General features: G+C 42.4%; 2 protein-coding genes across 2 annotated transcripts; one reads left to right on the top strand and one right to left on the bottom strand.

Moving 5' to 3' along the window:
• Window positions 1-765: 765 nt before the first annotated feature.
• On the top strand, window positions 766-19,463 carry cap2 (cyclase associated actin cytoskeleton regulatory protein 2). Its single transcript, XM_080484440.1, has 13 exons — window positions 766-1,131; window positions 6,285-6,412; window positions 6,587-6,687; window positions 8,009-8,086; window positions 13,038-13,181; window positions 13,664-13,749; window positions 14,544-14,649; window positions 17,128-17,323; window positions 17,409-17,572; window positions 17,739-17,862; window positions 17,937-18,019; window positions 18,178-18,321; window positions 18,530-19,463. The coding sequence occupies exons 1-13, from the start codon at window positions 896-898 to the stop codon at window positions 18,611-18,613; spliced, it is 1,674 nt and encodes a 557-aa protein (XP_080340566.1). The 5' UTR covers window positions 766-895; the 3' UTR covers window positions 18,614-19,463.
• Window positions 19,383-21,862, bottom strand: aunip (aurora kinase A and ninein interacting protein). Its single transcript, XM_080484441.1, has 4 exons — window positions 21,828-21,862; window positions 21,439-21,553; window positions 20,739-20,892; window positions 19,383-20,634 (listed from the first exon to the last, which is right to left on the bottom strand). The coding sequence occupies exons 2-4, from the start codon at window positions 21,529-21,531 to the stop codon at window positions 19,685-19,687; spliced, it is 1,197 nt and encodes a 398-aa protein (XP_080340567.1). The 5' UTR covers window positions 21,532-21,553; window positions 21,828-21,862; the 3' UTR covers window positions 19,383-19,684.
• Window positions 21,863-22,042: the final 180 nt, after the last annotated feature.

Genomic DNA, 22,042 nt, shown 5'->3' with positions numbered 1-22,042 from the left:
GTTTCACCTTTCTCGTCTAACTGAAACTAGAAGTAAATGACGTAAAAAAAGATTCACATCCATCTTGTACACCACTCTATTCTGTTTAGGGCACTGCGGCCGATCTCAGATAACAATGGGCAAAGCCACAGATCATCACAGGCCAATCAATCACATTCACACATGAACATTTCAGGACTGTGGGTGAAAGAAATCAAAGCACATTCAAACTTCCCACAGAAAAAAAACTGGATTGGAACACATGAGAGCTAAGCACGTTCCGCCATGCAGCCCAGCACAGACGTGTCAATAAATGTGGCTCAGTTTGTAGAGCAGGATATTATTGGGAGAAGATGAAAACAAAAAGTGTAATGATGAAGCGGGGGAGGTCTGGTTCGGATGTGGAGAGACGGTGGTTATATTGGACTGGGATGGAGGTGAAGAGGAAGACCTGAGGTGGTGAAGGAGGACATGAAGATGGTTGGTGTAACAGCAGAGGAGACAAGACATATGAAGTTAGCAGCTGAAAAACAGAAAAGTTCTCAAGTTGTTTTGGAAAAAAAAGACAAATTAAACTGTTTCTTATTCCACAGCCATCTCCAATCCCCACACAAATGCTCAAGTGCTCCATTCTACATGATTTATTGAGTTTGCAAGAGAGACTTTAGAACTAAAACCAGCAGATGATATTAATATTGAAGTTCTCATGTTGAGGGGCCATTTGTGAAGAGGGGGATTTCCAAATTGGTGCTCAAACTAGATTTTACTCCCATGGACTGACTTCGTGAGGATGAAAACGATGACGATGATGACTCCATCGTGTCCAGAGCAGATCCCTGAAGAGAGGCCCGGCGTCCATCATGTGTTTATTTTTAGCGGGGTGTCTCTAAGGCTGCCACATTGCCTACGGTGGTAAATGTCCGTCCGTCCCAGAGGAGATCACGGCGCGCTGAGTCACGGTGCTCGCCTCTCTGGTTCGCCGTGTGGCTTAATTAGGACATCCCGGAAGAGCCCCGGTGCCGCGCGCAGCGGAGTGACGGCGCACGGAGGCAGGAGGGGAGCGCGGGGCAAACAGCGCACAGACACCACGGCGTACCCGCAAACACAACTACACATCCCGGTGGATATTTACTGCAACACAGGGGGAGGCAGGTAAGACTCTTCTGTAGGAGTATCATTCTGCTGGATTTTAATGTTTGGTTGATTTCTCTGGGCGCAGGGATCAATGCGTCTCTTGGCGTGCGCGTCTTTACGCACGACTGTCCAAAATGCCATCTCCATCAAGAGGCACAACTCGACTCTACGCTGATGATTTTGCAGCTCTGTGATTGTTTTCCCTCGATGTGTTCCGTGTGTCTGTTGGAGTGATATTGTGGCGCTGAGCATCAGATTTTTAGGGGCGGTGAAAGTCCTGTCAGCGTGCCAGAGCCATGTCGGGTTTTATTATGATGAGGGGGGGTCTTCCGCTATGAGAAGGCCAGATGAGCACTTTCAATAAAGCCCATCCATAAAATACATGACTGATTGTGTGATTGATAATATTAACTTATCATATTGTCAATGTCAATGGATTCATTTCTAGGTTGTTAACTGATCTTTTTATTTTCAATCTTTTTAGTGTAATTTCATTCCACAGCAGGGGTGTCAAACAGATGGCCCGCAGACCAAAACCGACTCCTCCAGAGGATCCATTTGGGTCTAGGAATGGGATTTGATAAGATTTTCACAATTGGGATTCCCTTTTCAATTCTCATTTGAAAATGAAACTTGCAGTATTAACAGCAGACGATGTGCTAACATTGCTGCCGCTGCTGGGTTGAGATTCACTCCATCGCGGATCGAAGACGAGATATTCATTCAAAGTTATCGCATACTGTGTGTGCAAATGTTTATGCATATGGTAGTATTTCCTCCCTTTGATGAAATCTTCCCATTACAAGATTTGCTAGTTGCCCTGTTGTCATCTTTTCACTTGTGTTGATTAGGCGCCATATTTACTGCTGGCTGCACTGGCGTATGACGTCATTCGTTCCCACTGGAATCGACAGGGGAATCGTTTGGAATTGAAATAGTGGGAACCGGTTCTCAATAAGAACCGCTTTTCGTTTCCCATCAGTAGTCCTGTTCGATGGGACAACTGTACCTTTAGTGTTTCAATAAAAGTAACTGCACTGCTTTATAAATGGACTTAGATTATAGTGTTTTAGTGAGAGTAGTGGACAGACAACACTGAACCTGACACTGACTGATGAAGGTATCAAAGCTAAACTGTGAGGGTGAATTTGTGAAAAGATGTTTACTGAAGGCTGCAGGAGTCCAAAGCCCTGATCTGGCTTTTACTAACATTTACATTTAAGTCACGTCAGAAGGAAAATACAAATGGAGGACATGGTTTTAGGACTTAATTTCCCTTATTTCGCCTTTGAAATTTCTGGTTGTTTATACTTAATAAACAGTATTGGATCCAACGTAAACTCTTTCGTGAATCACTCACACTGTTGTAAATAAAAGCAGAGGAAAGCCATTGGAGTTGTTCGGCCTTCGTCAAATCAAGTCGAGCCCGATCAAAAAGAAAACAGGAGACACTGAATGAACCTTTCCTTATATTTTGCTAGAGGTTAGATAATTCAGCTCATTTTACATTAGTGACACGATACAAAGCTTAAACAATCCAAGGTTTTACCTCAATTCCCTTTAGGTTACAGTTATTTTAAGCCATTTCTTGGGAAAGTGACTATATTTGTTTATGTTCACTTCTTACAGTTTTTCCAAAGTTTAGATTTCAAATAGCTATTTAGGCCCAATAGAAAGTCATATTTTTTGTAATTTTGCACTTTATAATACATTAAATGATACAACTGTGGTGAGTTATTCATTCAATTTCGTGATTTAAAAACACACAAATGGTTAAACATGTGATCTTTGAGTTTCATGACGTTCAACATATTTTATTACATATAAATGGCACTTAAATTATTCACATGCAAATATTTACTGTCTTGGCACTGTGCCCTATAAGGTCAAAAGGAAAAAAAATATATTATTGGAGAGAAGCAAGTTAAATTTGTGTACAAATATTAAGGTAAACTGTTGAAAGTGTAACCCAAGTTGAAATATAAGTTTGGTATCATTAAAGATTAAAGTAGTTGACTGAACCTAAAGTGTAGATTGTAGCACTACTTTTCAGAAGTTCATCTTTGTCACATTGTAACATTAAAATTAAATACAGAAACTGAGACTAGTTAAATTTCTCACATTGGCTAACTCAATATTTTAAAGCAGTCTTGTTTTAAAACAGTTTGAATCAAACCCCATATATCAGTATCTGCATGGAAACCTTCAGGACCAATCAGTCAGGATGTTGTATTATTTTCACTGAAACGTAAAAGTGGTGAAAATGTAACGAATATCCTGTAATATGATCAAAAGTTTCATGAGGTTTCGTCACACTGGAGTTTCTGAATTGAACAGCTGCTTTCCCACCTGCTGCACGAGGCTCAAACGTCTATTTTAACCACGGCCCCTATTTTACATAGACCCATTATATCTGCATTATCCAGAGTATATTTAGTGGATCGTCTATAATCAGACAATTACTACACTCATAAAACACTCCACTTCTAATCAGAGCCAAAGTGCAGGAGCAGTTAAGGAGACAAGCAGTGAAAGTTTCCTTCACTTCTCTTACTGTGATATCACGGTTTCCTGCTTTAATGGCCACACAAGCAGCTGAAGTAGATGTATTGTAAACACTCTTTTGACCAACAGCTCTGAGATATTTTTTTCCCTTCATTCCCTCATTGTTTGAGAGCACACAGACTCTTCCATCCTAATGTCTTAGAGTACGGCATAAACAGCAGCGCAGGCTGATTATAGCCCAGCAAAGATCAGATACCAGGCCGGAGGGTTCAGGAGACACATGCAGTCAGTAATATCTCTTCACTGCAGGAGCATGTGTGCTTTCTCAGCTGTTGGTTTTTGTCTTTATCTTGCAGACAGTGTGGCCCACCAGCATCTAATGTACTCATGTAGCAGACGGTTATAACGGCTCAAAGTTCCAGATGAAAACACATCTTCTTAGCAACTTCACATTGATTGTTTTTCTTTAGTTTTTTTGCCACATTAATGAGTGTCAATGTGTGTCAACTCCACTTGCCTCCCCACGTGGGCAGTCCTCGAGACTTGGGACGGCCCCTTCTTGGCATCATGGCAACTCTGACTGGTTTTCCATTAGATTATTGTGATGGGCTGAGTGAATTAATTTGTAATGAAAAGCTAGAAGAGCTTCACTGGCCATGTGCTTGATTGGCCAGGGAGATTTTGGCCGACTGACTGTGACTCTTTCTGCATCACGCACTATAAACAAAGTCTGAGGTTGTTATTGAGCCAGACGGCGATTAAGTGAAATATTTTGGACTTGAGCAAACACAGAAGATGAATTGTTGCTATTCATCTGATTTAATCCTGCAACCACTGGTCAGCAAATAAGAACTTGATGTTTAGGTTTTGCCATTAACCACATACTTGTTTCTTTTCAGTGAAAACTAAACTGGACATCAAAATTTGTCAATATAGAATAGAATAATAGAAAATACCTGATACCAAATGATTTATCAGGTTGAATGCAACTTTGTCTAAAATCTCTTTTTTTTAACTTAAATTATGAGCTCCCAGACTTTACCCTGTGAGTTCCAGCTTATTATCTCTTGGCAAAGGATTTCTGACCCCAAACTCTTTAGAAACCACTCCATTCCTGCTTCCATCGCTGAAGTAAACAATCTGTAGGTAGTTAACACTTTTTTGCCCTGGATTTTCATTATTGCAGTTGCTTTTGTTACACATCCTTATTGACTGAGAATTTGATGTTTTGGAGTTTCTCATGTTGTTTTGTGTACATTCTTCAGTCAAAATACTTACAATGAGCCATACACATGCTAAATGTCTCAAAAAACACTCTCTAGTCTCTTGTTTAGGAGTTTGTTTTTTGTTCTCCTGTTTTTAACCAACTTTGACGCGCAGCTCTCTGGGTTTCTGCTCTTGCTTAAGAGCCGTTGTGACCCACAGAGCAGAAATAACATGTGAGTCCTGCAGCAGGCATGTGGCACTGCTCTGAGATGTCTCCAGAGAGGTGGCTCTATCAGAGCTGCTCATAGCATGTAATTACTAGACATACTTTACAAAGGTTACAGAGAGTGAACCCCAGTCAGTCTGCATAGCTGTCATATGAATACAGAACTGTGTGGGTTTTATATGGATCATTTTGAAAAGAATGAAAAAAACAAACTGTCTGTGAGTCACACCACTGGATTGTGTGTTGGACTGGCAGGTATACAGCAGGTGTCAGCTTAGGAAGTGTGTGTTACCGGGCAGTAGTTTGTGTAAACATGCAGCGGGTCCCAAGATTGAATTCCTCCTCTGTTGACTCATAAATATTATAACCAGGCCTGCGTGACCTCATGGTGACACATATGAACAGCAGGGTGCCAATCTTGATTTATAAATCGGATCAACATCTTTTTCTTTTGTTTATAAATGAAGAATTTTTTTATTCGTTTTTTTTGTTTGAGCAAATTAGTCCAAAAATCTCCTCATTGGGCTATAGACAAACTTTAACATGCAATCTAACATCTAAGGGCAATTTAGATTGAGCGAACAATGTAATAAACTTGGAGTACCTAGAGAAAAAAAAACATGTATGTAAAGGAAAATCAGTACGGCACGTCTTTTCAAGATGAGGTGGCGGCACAAATCATTTGTCGTCGATTAGAAGTTTAGGGAAACAGTTACGGCAGTTTGAGCTGCTGTTGATCAAAGTAAGTTGCAAAAACATGTAAATGTGATTAGAATTTCTTTCCAAATGCCCACAGTCAAACACAAAGTGATCTTCTTTCATAAAGTTAGATGATTTGGTTGACTTTATAGCTTCATAGCCAGAGTAAGTGCCAAATGGCTGCTGCTCCAGATAACATGGGGCTTTTTGCAGTGAGATGCAATGTGAGGAAGGTAAAGGGATGCTGTGATCCTCAGAGCTTCATTTTTACCAGCTGAGCTTCATTCTCCTTCTTTCATTCTGTTGTTCTTTGTCATTCTAATCCATGGAGGAACTGATCTGCTCAACTATGAAACGATCAATTCTGTTGGAGGATGACTCTGAGGCTAGTCAACTCAGCAGAACGATACAAACCGAGAGGAACATAATAAACCAAGTAATACCGAGGACATAAATGTATCAGACATAGTTCAGCTGTTTGTATTGCCACAACTTCAAAATAGAAGCCCACTCTAATTCCTGCTTTTGTTTTCAGGTTTACCACCATGGAAGGATTGATGCAGCGACTGGAGCGAGCTGTAACTCGCCTGGAGCAAATGTCCATCACCATGCAGGCGTCCAGCGGCATGGAGAATGGGGACTGCGTCAACGGCATTGATGGAGGCAAGTGTGGTCTTAAAAAGGGCTTTTTGAGCCTGAGCTTTTGGGAGGTGAACAAAGCCTGTAAGCACAGTACGGAGACTAACAAACTGGTCTAACTTTTTCAGTTCTGCGGCTTCCTACATAAAAAAAATCAAGTCAATCCTCTCAAGTGAGCAAGGATGTCTCTGTTTCCAGGCCTGTCTCAGAGCGTGGAGGCCTTCAGTGTGCTGCTGAGAGGTCCGGTGTCTGAGTACCTCAACCACAGCCGAGCTATAGGGAGCGAGGTGGAGAAACACGTAAGTGAGACGGGATCCTCGGAAAGCTCTTCTACGCCGCACAAACGTCACTGTGTGAATAGTGAGCCCCTTGTGCGAGCTGTCCGTCCCTCAGCTGTCGTGGACAGATGTTGGCACAGCTGCTGCTGCTGCTGCAGTGATCTTCAGTTACAGTATAACAGGTTTGTCAGTCTATTGTCTGCCAAAGCACCTGTTGATGCTCTGAAAGAGGGGCCGCGCCAATTTTACACACTTCACTCTTCAGAAGAAGCATCACTCTTCCTGTAAATGCATCAGTTTGGTCGTGTTTCTATAAATGTGCCCTGACTCCAAAATCATAAAGAGCTTCAACTTAAACGTCCACATTATAATCTCTTTGTTTAATGAATTCAAGCACGGTAGCCCTTTCATATTCCCAGGTTCGGAGTGCAGACTTTCTTTCTATGCCAACTTGGATCAAATTTATAAATAAACAGGATTTCCTCACTCTAGATTTCACTTAGATATAGGTATAGTTCTGGAGGACAAAGGTTAATTTGGAAGGGCTGTGGCAGGTATTGTTGTGTGTGTATGATGAAAAGGTTTCCTGTCCTGTACAAAGCCAAGGACGGGAGTATGACTGAACTATGGCCATGTATTCATTCATCACACTGCTAGTGGATCATAGTTTCCTATTCGGTTATGACCTGCTCTCCCACCACGACTCTGTGTGTTTAATGGCGCGCCAGTTGGCAATAATGGCTGTGCTTTGTCCTTGGAATAAAGATAACAGATAAGAGGAAGGACTTCAAAAACAAATCGTGAGTGCAAAAAATAAAAGAACCGATCCTGAAAAAAAAGATATGAATTCATGTTTTTATTTCTTTTACTGTGTGTCTTGAAAGATGGTTTCTATCTCTGTGTCCCATCACTGGACTGGGTGGAGGGGGGGTGGGCGTGTGTGTGTGTGGGGTGGGGGGTAAAAGGGAAAGCAGAGGTGATTTCTTTAGGTTTGCAGAGCTCCTTTTATGGAGAAAGACTGCCTGGTGGTTCCTTTGGCCTGAACTGAAGGTCTCAACACGCACGGGACACGGATGGCTGGGACTCTCCTGAAGGGTGTGTGTGTGTGTGTGTGTGGGGGGGGGGGGGGGGGGGGGGGGGGTGGGGGGTGGACACACACACACTCACACTCACACGAATCCACTGCTCCAGTAGCCACTGTAAACAACCTGTGAAGGTCAAATCATTTTTTCTTTTCAGAGCACTCGACATTGTCTGTATTCAGAGTACACACTAGAGCGATGTGCAATGTGTCATACTACATAAATTCTGACTTTGACCTGCCTGACTTTGCTGTGCACAGGCTGAGATGGTGAACAAGGCCCTGCAGACTCAGAGGACTTTCCTCAAGATGGCTGCCACGCACCAGGAACCTGCAAAGGTATAACAGCACCGCATTCCAGTGTCACTGTGGTCACCAGTTACAACAGAAGCAAGAATTATCACACTGACTCTTCAGTTTGCCATCAGGAACAGAGACTTCTGCAGGCTTAGCTAAAGATGGATTAATTAACTAATTCTTTTCTATTCAATTTTGCTTGTTTGCTACTTCCATGAAACGTCTTTGGTCTTGTGGTGGGTAAATCCTCCATAAACCAAAATTTGTTCATTTCCTCAATGTAGCAAGTTCAACATCAAAGTTCACTCTGGAAGATATTTCATACTCCTGGGAGGTGATAGAACAAACAGAGTGGCTGCAGGTGGCAGTAAACACACCTTTGAATTTATGACTGTTCACAACAGAATTGTTGGACACCACACAAGAAAAAAAAAGGTTCTGCCTAAATGACATGGCGAGAATAATTTGTCATTTTCTTGCGGCCATGAGAGAGAGAGAGAACTAATTTCTTTGTTTTGCAGAGTATTTATAGACCTTTAGCGTGACCTCAGGATTACTACTAACTGATTAAACTTGGTAAATAATAATGTTGACACATTGAAGACAACATAGTCATTTCTGGATTTCCTGTTTATAACAAATGTAAATATTGGACAGGCTCTTGTGTGGTTAACGTAAATTTATTCCCGCTCGTTCTTTGGTTTTGTTTCTTTAATCATATGAGCGGGACTTCACTAGTAATCATTGACTGTCGCTGCTTGGGCGCACAAAACTTTTTCAGTAACTTTCAGAGGGGGAACCACAGTGCCGTTCTCATGACATTCAGATGCAAATTGCATTAAATGTTTCACGGCAACCAAACAGACACATAAACTGTATCTCGGCCCCATATGTCCGTCTGTGTCCTCCCCTCCTGTGTTCCCCAGCAGGCCGGGCCGTTCACAGAGGGATTACTCTGCTCTTTTGACCAAGAAAACGCTAATACAACACATTCCCTGCATGTTCACGTATAGAGAAAACAGGGGGGGTGGGGGGGTTGCAAGCTGTATGTGTGTGTGTGTGAGAGTGAATTGATATGATATCATCCCATTGGCCTTCTCTGTGTGTGTGTGTGTGTGTGTGTGTGTGTGTGTGTGTGTGTGTGTGTGTGTGTGTGTGTGTGTGTGTGTGTGTGTGTGTGTGTGTGTGTGTGTGTGTGTGTGTGTGTGTGTGTGTGTCTACAGTGCAGAGCCCACCAGGAAGTGATTACTACCAGTCTTTCAGGTCATTGGCTGAGAGGCGGTGAAAAGAGCGTTCAGCGTTGGTCAGAAATGCAAACAGTTGAAAAAGAGTGTGGGACCCAGCGGAGCGGTGACATGAGGGAGTAGGAGATGAAACTCAGTATGAGCCAAATCCAAAATGTTACTGAAGTGCCATCTTTCTGGAGTCGAAAAGCTCTCCTCATAATGCAAACATTTCAAATTGCTTGTAATTTGACGCCAGCTTCATTTTCGTGCCGGCTGCTGCTTTTCCTAGAGATCATGACCATATAAGCAGAATGTTGGTGAGTCGATATCAACCCCTGCATGGCAAGCGTTAAAGGCAGTTGAAGACTTGACCTCTCTAATAGAGTTATTCCGGCAAATCCCCCGAGAAAGACGCATCAACAAAAAAAAAATCATGCTACAAATATCCCCAACAGAGGAAAGTCTTTCTTCTTTCATGGCTGGGAACTTTTTAAACAATTCCTACAATCATCGAACACAATACAACTAGAAATCGTGATGGAGGCAAAGTCAGCTGCAAACGATGCTTCCTCAGTCGTAATCTGCTGAATAGAATTACCACAGAAGTCCTGAACTGTGTTTTTAAGCACAAGCGGTGAGTCGTCCTCTCTGGACAACGTGTCGCACCTGAAAACAGCCCAGATGGAACAGCATCTGACACGAGTTGAAGTCAGCTTCAACAGGTTGAGACATAGGTTGTTTCTATACACGGTCAACGGGAGCTGAAAGACTGAGAACACACACAGAGAGCAAGCGTACAAGGCCCTCTCCAAAGAAAAAGAAAAAAACTAAACTCCACACAAACACAATCAACCTCCTTCATTCATGTCTATATCTGTAGTCACAAACAGCTCACACACAAACTTCTAGCCTATCTCTACTTCTCTCCAGTGCAACGCTGTTGTGCTCCCTGACTTTTTATGGGCATGTTCTATATTTGAGCCTGTTGTTAGTGAGTGTGTAGGGAGAGAGAGAGAGAGAGAGAGAGAGAGAGAGAGAGAGAGAGAGAGAGAGAGAGAGAGAGAGAGAGAGAGAGAGAGAGAGAGAGAGAGTCAGTCTCTCCCTCATGTGACCTCAGGTTGGCCTGTTAACTCAATGTGTTGTGATTGTCTGTTTTACTGGTTCTGGCAACTCACACACACACACACACACACACACACACACACACACACACACACACACACACACACACACACACACACACGCACACACACACGCACACGCACACGCACACGCACACGCACACGCACACGCACACGCACACACACACACACGCTCACAGTGGACTTCCACGGCGTTAAAAACCCTCCTACAGCTGTTCTCCCCTTGTCGTCCCGGCTCGTTGTCCACCTTTGATGTTGTGCTTGTATAGGAAGTCAGAGCCTGTGCTGTTATCACATGCCGAGCTCGCTCCATCAAATAATGTGAGCCGACGTTTTTGATCCTTTTTGTTGGCTCATGTTCTCTCTCTCTCTCTCTCTCTCTCTCTCTCTCTCTCTCTCTCTCTCTCTCTCTCTCTCTCTCTCTCTCTCTCTGTCTGTACCCACAACTGTTACAGTCTGAAATCCGAGGTTGTCTTTAGAGAGAAAGTCACACACACTTTCCAACCTTTGGTCAGAGCTGTTTCCCACAGTCTTGATGCTGAGCTCATAATGCATAATTGAGTCTTCGGTGTAAAAACACGCATTTGTTTATGTGGTGAATAACCACCAGCTTGTAGGTGTTTAAATGCATTCAGCCGTTGTGTCTTTTCTGCATTTAATCTGACAGAGACGCTTCTCAGCAGAACAGATGGAACAGAGGAAGTGAAGTACACAGATGATCTTTTTATCAAGTGCAGATATTGCCGTTCGCTCTCTCACCTCGTAGGAAGAAAGTCTCCGGTTGAAGTACCGACTTCAGACCCTTTCTACGTTTACTCTGTATTTAGAAATCGGTGAGGTGAGAATGAGGCTGTCCAGGATGTTTCAGAGTCAGCTGGGATGGGTTCCCTGTGAACCTAAGTTGATTTTAGTGTTAAAGAAGATGGATCTCTTTGTATAAGGCCGCAGGTAAACATTTTGCCCTGGTAAAAGTGGGAAAAACTGCCAAGCGTAATGATTTGTGTTGATGTGGACTGCAGAGAAATGATTTCATTGTGCAAGGAAATATGCACATGACAATAAACGTGAACTTGTGGGGTGTTTCCAATCTGCCATCGTCAGTATCAATCAAAAGTGGCCTAAAGAAGGAAAAGCTAATCTGACAGGTGTGCGGGTGGCTGTGTGGTCTGATACTAAAGCCGCACTACTGCAGCTTCAAACTGGGGAAGAATTTATTGCTTGTTCTGACAGAACGCTGTCAGAATACACCGGGTATCAGTTTGTTGTCTATGGAGATCTGCGTTATGCATCTGTATTATAGTTTATGGCTCTTTACCACAAATGGTATGTATCCTAAAAAAAAGGTAGTTCCATAGCCTGGTAGCAGCTGAAGGGTTTTCCATAAAAAAAAAGCAACCCTGCCTCCCTTTTTGATAAAATTCCACCGCAGAAGTTTTAAAGGATTGTTTAACTTACAACATATGTGGGAATATGGCTGAAGTCCTCTCTGCACCTGCCAGTCATTCTTTCTCATATTTCTGTCTTCTGCCTCACTGCACTGTGATTTAATGAAGGGGAGTCTACAATCTGACCCCGGCTGTGAATCACAGGAGTCATAGTTTCAGTAGGAGCCATGATGTCGACGGTGTTGCTCTGCAGTGATCCGAGTACATGTTCTACTCTCAGGCATATAGCACTCGTGTTAATTCTATATATCAGCACAGTTTTCTTTAATTGTACTAAAGAGATATCATGTAGCAGAAACATTTCAGTTACTGTAACGTCAAAGGGTTAAATAAAATATACAGGTCTGAGATGGACAGTAATTGAACAAAGCTGCAATTTGAATCTGTGCAGAATTAAGCATCACAGAGTCACCATTGACCTTCAGTTTGAATTTGTAGGAAAAAAAATGTTTACTCTGTTTTTATTTGGCTTTTGCATGCAAGGATATAATTATTGAAACTGATACAAGAATATATTTATGTTGAAGATTGCTTCAACCAACACAGAGATATACTGTAAATGTTTAGCAAGTGATGCATTGTTTACCTTCTGTTTGTTAATCAGCCCCTCAGCTAAATAGAAAGCACACATTTGCTGCTGATTATCGAAAGCAAATGTTTCTCATCGCATCCAGTTCAGGGAAGATCTCAACAAGAATGCTGTGGCAGCAGCTCACCAGTGAAGTGCCGCGTTTCATGCGAGAGCCGACTTATGTGTGATTGGTAAACTGTAAACAGTGGAGGAGCGGCATGCCTTACAAGGCCGGAGGGATCTCCCCGTGAACTTAGGAATGTTTTGTAGCACCAGAGCTCAGGGGAGGGGAGCTGTGAGCCGGGGAGACGAGCTATACCGTGGCTGAGATCTGGAAGTGGCAGTGGAAAAAGGCTCTGGCAAGTAAAATTAGATGCTGCCCAGCAGGTCAGTTTGGGAAATACTGAGTGACACAAAAAGCAGGATGAGTCCTGGTCGGCAGGGGAAAGAGCCTGGGATGTCAAATCTGTACAGTCTTTTGTATAGGGTTGTCATATTTTGCCAAAGGTGATACTTATAATTGCTTGCTTACAGGCAATAAACTACAATCAACTTCACCCTCTCATCCTCTCTTCATTTTAACCTCTCTCTCTCTCTCTGCTCCTGCAGACGGAGCTCCACGACCTGCTGAAGCCAATTTCAGATCACATCCAGGACATTCAGAACTTCAGGGAACGAAACCGCGGGAGTCCGCTCTTCAACCACCTCTCAGCCGTGAGCGAGAGCATCCCCGCGCTGGGCTGGGTGGCTGTGGTGAGAAAGCATAAAACACATGCGTGTGAAACAGATCATTTGTGTAATGATTGGCCTGTTAACCCCGTACACTAAAGTGGGCACAAAATTAATAGATAAACTCATGAAATCAGATTAGGTTCACTCATAAACAGCCTCAGACGAGCCTGTTTTTCTCCCACTTACATAAAACATTTCTGTTTCTCATCAGTACAAAGATTTGAGGTGAATACCATTTAGAATAACATCAGAGCTCCTCCTCTTCAGGTCTTGAATGAGAATTCACTGAAGTCGGTTCTGGTCTGTGTAAGTTTCTGTCAGGGCGGCTCGTCTCCTCTATTACCTTTACACCAAACTTTGTAGTTGCAATTATGAGCATATCGGCAATGTACTCTCAAATGAAGACACATTTGCAGTTTTGACAGAAAGTTTATACCTCTGCTTACACCGCTGTGAAAGTGAGGGAAGTGATTCTCAGGAAATGACCCCTTTCCCTCTCTCAGAGTCAGAAGCCAGGCCCGTATGTGAAGGAGATGAATGACGCTGCTACCTTCTACACCAACAGAGTGCTGAAGGACTACAAGGAAACGTAAATACGCCTCATAGCTTCTTCACAATAAAGTGAAACTGTGTTCACATTGTTGTTGTTCCCCAGAATGCCCTCAGGAGGTTTCTTGAGAAACCTCTAAGTTGCAGAAATGAAGATCTGCATGAGACATCAGAAATTGCTGGAAATGAAAACATATAAATGCAAAAACCTTGAAGAACCACCAGCGATAGTGCTCACTGCCATCAAACTCCTGTATAAGAGATTTGGAGGAATGTACATCTAAAAGCCAAAGGTCTCTATTTACGCATTGTCCCAACATTTCAGGAATTAGTCGTTCACATTGAGTGGAGCTGCAGGTGCAGAAAATTAGAATACTTTTGACACGTTAATTGTTTTTGTCTATTATTTCTAACATCAAAACTAAAGAGTTACAAGCATTTTTCAACATTCTAATTGTAGTAATTATGGCCTCTTTTAAGCATTTAAAAATTCAATATTTTTAATTTAATTTTAGAAATCAAACAAAAAGGGTTTGAAATATTTGAGTTTTTTTGCTGATTCTAGGAAAAATGAACTTTTTGGGACACGCCTCTAACTTGAATTGTTTGGTTTTGATGAAAGTGGATGTGAGTGGTTAAAAGAGGTTTTCTGAAGGAGCACAATTAATATTCTGCCTCAGTCCTTTAGGCCCCTGATCTGCATGCTTTAGTGACAAACCATTCCAGAACACCTGAAAACAAAAATCTCATCCCGCCTCCTGTTTTGTTCTTTGTTTTTAATCTGACCATTGTATCACCATGCCTCCCTCTCTCGCTGCTTGCATGCTGTCTCAGGGACAGACGCCACGTGGACTGGGTCCGCTCGTACCTGTCAGTCTGGACTGAGATGCAGTCGTTCATCAAACAACACCACACAACGGGGCTGGAGTGGAGCAAGAGTGTGAGTACACAAATGTTGCTACTCCATTAAATTCACCTTATTTAAAAAAAAGTTGTCGTTGTCTAATTTTTTGTTTGTTTGTTTTTTAGCATTGTGTTAGAATATATGTGCATTATGACAAGAGGTCACTCTTGAAATAGCAGGTTTATTATTGTAGCTGTGTTTCCATTGAGCTTGTGTTCGCAGGCCCTGATATTTTTAAATCAGCCCAGATTTCTACTTTTTGAGTACACTTCCATTTTTAGTTATGGAGCTCTCGGTTACGTAAACCACGGCAGAGAGCATGAATGAACGAGTGGCTGCACACCACAGTTCTCTACGGAGAATAGAAATGCCTCCGTCACTCCGGCAGACAAACTTCTGTTTATGAGCGTCTGCTCAGGGACTCCTCCACACCAGTCGGTGGATTGTGGCGGGGGGGGGGCTGGAGTATCCACAGAAAACTCAGGAAAACTCTATAAGAGAACCTATGGTAGCTGTGAAATTCATTAGAAGAGTTAATCAGTTCAAGTCACATAACTTTGTTTTCACACCTTACACTTACACATTTAGGGGGAGCACATCCAAGGCAGCTGTGTGTTCTTCTTTAGTCTTTATTTCGAGTGAACCTAACTGACTGATTCATACTTTTCCAGCCTGACATGACAGTGGCATCAATCTTTTATCTGTCTTGAGCACAAATGTGAAGAAACACATGGCTGAAAACGTTCAGTCGTTCCTTTAATGTGACACGATCAGATAACCACCTCAGTAATACTCAACAACTGTGTGCACATGTGTCTTTCCTGGATGCAGAAACCTGAGAGCCCCGCAGTGGCCGTGTGTGTCAGCTGTTGCCCCTGCTGTCAGACGACAGAGTTTGATGTGTGTTTGAAAGACTTGGCGTGTGTGTGCGTACAAGGACCGGAGTGTGTCGCGCTAACAGGTGGTCCTCAGGGTTTACTTGAATGGAGGTTTTCTTTACAGGGGATCCCCGACAAAGGGCCTGTGTACACACACAGTCCGCGTCGTAACCCAAACTGCAGGGCTGGTCCCTCTCGGACGCAGCCATCATCTGCTGCTCAGATACCAGCTCAGTGACAAGCTTTCACTCTGACACACACGGGCCGACATATGGAACCACGCTGACACCGATTGACTAGCCCACATTAGTTCCTGTGTTTTAAAATCCACCCATTTTTTTTAATTTTAATGTAAAATTGCACAGAGCAGCTCAGGAAATAAAAACATGGGAGTAAGCAGCCACCACCAATTAGAATTATTAAAATGTGAATGGTTTTGATCTGGTACTCTGCCAAATATGTCTTCCTTCTGTAGGCTAATTGATAAGTAAGGCTTAATATAAGTAATTAGCTTTTTTTATTGTTTCAGCAATTACTTTTTGATATCATTTTATTGTTTGATGTGTTTTTAAATCAGAGAACAATCAAGAATAAAATCTATCACAGCCTCCTAAAATATGTGTTGCGGCCTTCAGATTCCTTGAGTTGTCTGATCACTATATGACATACAGTACTGTATCAACAAGTTCTCACTTTCATTTGTCATTTCTGCTTTGAATAAAGATGAATGATTGTCTTGGGGTTTTTTTTGCCCAAAAATGGGCAAAGGGGAACAAATGGTTTTCAAAACATGTGTTTGGGTATTTTATAACTTCACTTAAGTATTAATGCAAGACGACACATGTTTGGAAACACTAAGAGGTAGTCAGAGTGTTTAACAGCCATACATTAACACACATACACACATACATGCTGGTTCTAATCCAGCGCTATGCGCTGAGCTGTTTTGTGTAACAGGTCTGCATTGCTCCGCAGTGATATGCACAACATGTGTGCCTTGTGTCAGAGGTCATGTCTCAGCACTAAGAAGCACATTAATTACCACCTCAGTCCTCTGAACACATGTGGTCCGTGCTACATCTGTCTATGGCAGCTGTTTGAGGTCTTCAGTGTGTGTGTGTGTGTGTGTGTGTGTGTGTGTGTGTGTGTGTGTGTGTGTGTGTGTGTGTGTGTGTGTGTGTGTGTGTGTGTGTGTGTGTGTGTCCATTTCTGCTGATTAATGCTGATTTGTCAGGGATGGTTACAGTACAAACTCATAATGTACTGCCACATATTGCTATGACAAAAAATAAATAAAGAAAAATTCTGAACTACTTTTTTCCAACAATATCATACTGAAGTTGAGAAAAACAATAAGCAAAATATTTTGGCAGGCAAAATATAGGAAATACTTCTTGAAAGCAACCATAGATATGTCTGTTTGCTGAACGTAACCACTCACCTGCTCTGTCACGTCATATAGAGTCAACACAAAAAAAACGACATTTCTTTGACAATACTCCTCCTACTGGAGGCCTTTGTTACTACAGCTGTTATCCCCAAAACACCTGTTGCATCAGTGTTTCGTCTCATAAGATCACAAACCCAAAATGCAATGTTCCTTTTCTCTAATTGTTTAAATGCCTTCACCTCCCAGGGCCCCATCGCTCCTGCTTCTCTCCTCAACTCCCCTCCAGCCCAGAGTGCTCCCTGTCCACCTCCTCCACCTCCGCCTCCCCCAGGCCCCCCACCGGTCTTCTCCGATGACGACCCCAAGCCGCAGGCAGACATCGCAGCAGCTCAGCACTCTGCCCTGTTTGCCCAGCTCAACCAGGGCATGGACATCACAAAAGGTGGATTTACTGTGGCGTCCGGCAGCCTTTTGAAATACTCGTGGCATTTTCTATCATGCTCTTCTTTTTTTTTCTCCGTCTGCAGGTCTGAAGCATGTCTCGGATGACCAGAAGACCCACAAGAACCCAAATACACGCTCCAATAAGACAAAGACCAAAAACAAGAACCCCAAACCTGCCAGCTCACCAAAAGCAGCGGCCCAGAAAAAGCCTCCTTTGCTGGAGCTCGAAGGGAAGAAGTGGAGGGTGGTAGGTCAAATAATCGCGCTTGAAAAAAAAGACATATTGTCTACATTCTGTGGATTGTTCCTCAGTGACTTTTATTAGTTTAGAAGGTCAAAGTTTTCCTCCAGGTCAGTTGATCGTGGCTTTACGCTCCAGATTATTTTTGATTCCGTTTTCTTGTTTGTTGCAGGAAAACTTTGAGCAGAAACACGACCTGGTGATCGATGAGACGGAACTGAAACAGGTGGTTTACGCCTTCAACTGCAACAACTCCACCCTGCAGGTCAAGGGAAAAATTAACTCCATCATCCTCGGTGAGTCAGCTACAATCGGATTTAAATTCCTCACTTCTGATCATTAATTCTCCTTGTTTTGACTCTTTTGCCAGACAACTGCAAGAAGCTGGGTCTCGTCTTTGAGAACGTAGTTGGGATTGTGGAGATCATCAACTCCAAATCCATCCAGCTGCAGGTGAGTGAACCTTTGCAGAGGCGATCTAGATGCCGTATAACAAATTAAAGAGGTGGACAAATGTTTCAAATGTGTGTCTTGAGAGTGAAAGGTAAGGGTATATTTCGCGGAACTATGCCGCAGATACCTGCCAGTGACTGTGACGCGTCTCTCTGCAGGTGTTGGGCAAAGTTCCCACTATTTCCATCAACAAGACGGAGGGCTGCCAGGTCTACCTGAGCAAGGACTCCGTCAACTGCGACATCGTCAGCGCCAAGAGCTCTGAGATGAACATCCTCGTACCACAGGGGGAAGACGATTATGTGAGTGTCGCATTTTCAAAGGCGCGGAATCCGATAACCCCGGGGTTGATGTGGAAAAGCAAATGTGCAACTGAGTTCGGTTTATTATTTGCAAGTCTGAAATGTCGCAACTGACTTTAGAATATCTCTGTTCTTGTGGAGTAAATATAGAACTACAGAGGAACTTTGTTTTCTGGAGCTACACAGTGTTTGCTGGTTTGTTTCACAGAAAGAGTTCCCGGTCCCCGAGCAGTTCAAGACCGTCTGGGATGGATCCAAGCTGGTGACAGAACCCACGGAGATGGCAGGCTGATTGCCACCTCGTCTTCCTCACCAGCGACCCAGCAATAAACAAAAAATGCCACAGTAAATACAGTATATCCGTCCACCTGATGCCAGATAAACAAATGGTATTTTATTAAGAGGAGCTGTGTCTGAATCATTTCAGGTCCACTCCTTTTAATTCATTAGCCGTCTCTGGAGCATTTCTAAGCTTATTTTCACTTCATTAGATACATGATCTGTCAAGTTATAGTACAAACCCACAGCAAATTCACTAAGTCATCGGGAATTAAAAATATCTCAGGTCTAAACTACCACAAACTAGCTCATTGTTTTGGCATTTATGTACGAATATAATTGTTTAAAAATAGGTGAACTTTGTCTGTTGTAATTTATCGGCAACGTACTTTTTAAACAATGTCATGGTTCCATTTCATAAACTTTACTCATTCAAATTTCAATATTAGAGACAAAGTTTTAAACGTTATCAAAAAACAAATATGGAACGTAAATATCCAAGTCTATGGTGACTATTTCTGTTGAAGTGTCTATAGTGAGCCTTATATACGTATAGTGCATGGCAGTCATGTAGTCGTGGATCTGTGTTGGAGTGACGTTGCTGATGGATGTAAAACGATCAGATGTGACGCAGCAGACATTAAATCAACTGACGTACCTGTTGACCGTCTCTGTATGTTATATAACGTCAGCTGTCGTGGTATCGTTCACACTTGGGCACTTCCCGTTTCTGTATTACTCGCACCAAGGTAGAACAGATAATCTAAAACGGTTTTATTTTTCAAAAACTTTATTTTACAGGAAAGCAATTTGATGTAATAGTGTATCGTTTTTCAAATAAAGTCAAAAGCCTTCAAATCTTGCTTGTCGGAGAGTTTTGTGTCGCATGATGCATGAACATCGTACAGCACAAAAGAAACTCCAGCAGACGAGGCGGAGAGGAAGATTACCACCTGCAGCAACACACAAAGGATTTACAGTCGTGAGAAAGCCTGAAGATTTTCACTAAAACACGTCTCCAAAAATTCATATTCAGAAAAACTGCAGCTCTCAGAAGAAAGCCCCAAGAATGTCTGGATTATTTTTAGTGTTTGATCACCAGATTCCCCTGTGAGTCCTGAGTAAAGAGATTATCATCCTCCTCTTCATCCCACACCAGAGGTCGGTACGTCTTCACAGTCCTGGCGCTCACGTTACTGTGGTCTTTGAGTGGACTCCTGGCTTGTAGGCCACGATGTGCTATCACCCTGACACCTTGAGAGTCCTGAGTAAACAGTGCCGCCAAACTGTCCTCGCCTCCGCCGCGTTGTGACTGCCGCGCTCGTTTTCTAAGAGGAGACTTTGGTTTTATCCACTCAAGCTTTTCGTCTTCGGTCTTTTTCCTCAGCCGGTCTAATTGTTCCTGTGACGATGCAGGATTTGGTTCCGCACAGTGATGACTCAAAACAAAAGAGTTCAGACTTGGCAAGCTGTTTTCTTGGTCGTCATCGTTCTCTGGAGAATGACAGCGATTCAAAGATTTCTGGGTTGATGTTCTCCTCTCGCCATTCATCACATTTTCAAAAGCCTCCTCACTCCGCAGACTGTCTGGGAGGGTTTCCCCAGAGCTGTTTAAGTTCTTTGCTGTGTTGAATCTCTGGTCAGGGAGGTACAACTCGCTGTCAGAATACTGACTGAAGGTGAGCAGGGGGTCCTGACTCCACGCCTGAGGAAGAGGCTGACTGTCACTGACCAAACAGGAGTCGGGATGCCTCTTCTTACTCTGCGGTGGCTCACACTCCTCAGACTTTCCGTCTTCACATTCACTGTGCATATGTGGTGAGGATGAATGCCAGAGTGTTTCTTTACTCTCACTGACACTTTCACTTTTCAACTCTTCAACCAGGTCGGCCTCGGCGACAAGTTCTTCATGATCAATATCACGGCCTCGCTTTCTCCCAGACGACAGAGCTGTGAGTGCAGCTGATGTAGAGGACAAAGAAGGCCGCACAGGATCCGTGTTTGGTTCTTCAGAAGTGGAATTTTTATTGAGGGCTTTTGTGGGAGAAGGGGAAAAAAACAACAATCAGCAAAAATGAAGAGAAACTGGTTCAATACTATACCATGCAAATTGATATTACAGCTATTCAAATACTCACCTCTTCGATGTGTAGTGAAGAAGGCTGAAATAGTGCTCTGCTTGGTCTTTGGCATTTCAGTTTTGGTCTGAGTGAAGTTGAGTGCCACAGCCAAACTATATCCAGAACCTTCAGTGAAGGGATTGAGCAACTTGGAAATGGGCCGTGTGTATTTCTGAAAAATATGACATGCAGACAAAAAAATTAATTAAAAAAAATACATAATTTTAAATCATTTATTTTTTGCCACAGTTATTGACATTTCTTCGTTACCATAGTGACGTATTTCCAGAGCCAATACATTACCATTGAACAATTAAAAAAAAATAATAATAATAATTGGGATTGTTATTTCAATATTTTTATAACTCTAAACTCGGATGTCTGTCAGGTTCAAGTTTAACAAGGAATGCGAACGTCATCATCCAGTTCATTTCCACTACCCTATCCAAACTGTTATTTAGATCCAGCTTAAGAAATCCACATTTTAGTTGAAGAATGTTTCCGCTCATGCCAGATAAATAACCATGAGGTGTTTGGCAATATTTATAATTTCTGAGTGGGAAATAGCCAACATACACGGTATGAAAAGTTGAGTTGAGATTTGGTTTGTTTAAGTATTCATATTCAACGATAGTTCTTAACAAGTAATAATTAACTGCTTTGCTGAGTTATTGGGGTAGTCATTTAGTAGATGTGTATAACTAGTTTGGACAATAACCTTTTTAGTTTTTTCCTTCAGCTGCACAGTGTCCAGCCAGATGCCACATTCCTCTTGAGCCGAGGTCTTCGATGCAGCTTTAGAATACTTCATGGCGCAAACAGGAGGAAATAACCTGCAACACATTGAATAAAAGATATTTTCAGGTACAACACTAGACTTGTATTTGAATTCAATGGAAGTGTTAAATCTATGACCAGCATTAATATATTGCTGCTTTCCATTGCAGACTCGTTACCAACATTAGCTGAATGCTATTTAGTAATTTTTGTGTTCAGCATCACAACAGCTTCATGTGGTACTAAAAATCCTACCAAGCATAAAATTATCCCAAAAAAGTACACAGATATATTGTCACTTGTAAACTTTAGTAATTAGGACAAAAGTACCTTTCTTGTGATTCGCGTCCTCTTTATTTGAGTCTGGCGCCTTGACGATGAGCGGTCCTTCCCGTTTGACTGTATGAAAATATGAAAATTTGTTATAGTTTCGAGACCCTGTCTTTGAATACGAGAGAGAATATAATTTCTACGAATAAAGATCATGCAAAATCTTAATTGCTCTATTTTAATTTCATCCTCAAGATGTAAGGAGAAATCATTAA

The sequence above is a fragment of the Lipophrys pholis genome (assembly GCF_963383615.2).
Source record: "Lipophrys pholis genome assembly, chromosome: 17".
Classification (NCBI taxonomy): Eukaryota; Metazoa; Chordata; class Actinopteri; order Blenniiformes; family Blenniidae; genus Lipophrys; species Lipophrys pholis.
The sequence above is the reverse complement of the archived record's forward strand: the minus strand, read 5'-3'. Positions and strand labels throughout refer to the sequence as shown.

Bases quoted from the DNA above. Each gene is read 5' to 3' on its own strand.
- cap2 (XM_080484440.1), top strand. From the start codon at position 896: ATGTCCGTCCGTCCCAGAGGAGATCACGGCGCGCTGAGTCACGGTGCT. The intron at 17,324-17,408 runs GTGGATTTACTG...CTCCGTCTGCAG, and splicing joins GGGCATGGACATCACAAAAG to GTCTGAAGCATGTCTCGGAT. The intron at 18,020-18,177 runs GTGAGTGAACCT...GTCTCTCTGCAG, and splicing joins CCAAATCCATCCAGCTGCAG to GTGTTGGGCAAAGTTCCCAC.
- aunip (XM_080484441.1), bottom strand. From the start codon at position 21,531: ATGAAGTATTCTAAAGCTGCATCGAAGACCTCGGCTCAAGAGGAATGT. The intron at 20,893-21,438 runs GTTATTGTCCAA...CATATTTTTCAG, and splicing joins TGAAGGAAAAAACTAAAAAG to AAATACACACGGCCCATTTC. The intron at 20,635-20,738 runs GTGAGTATTTGA...CTCCCACAAAAG, and splicing joins CTTCACTACACATCGAAGAG to CCCTCAATAAAAATTCCACT.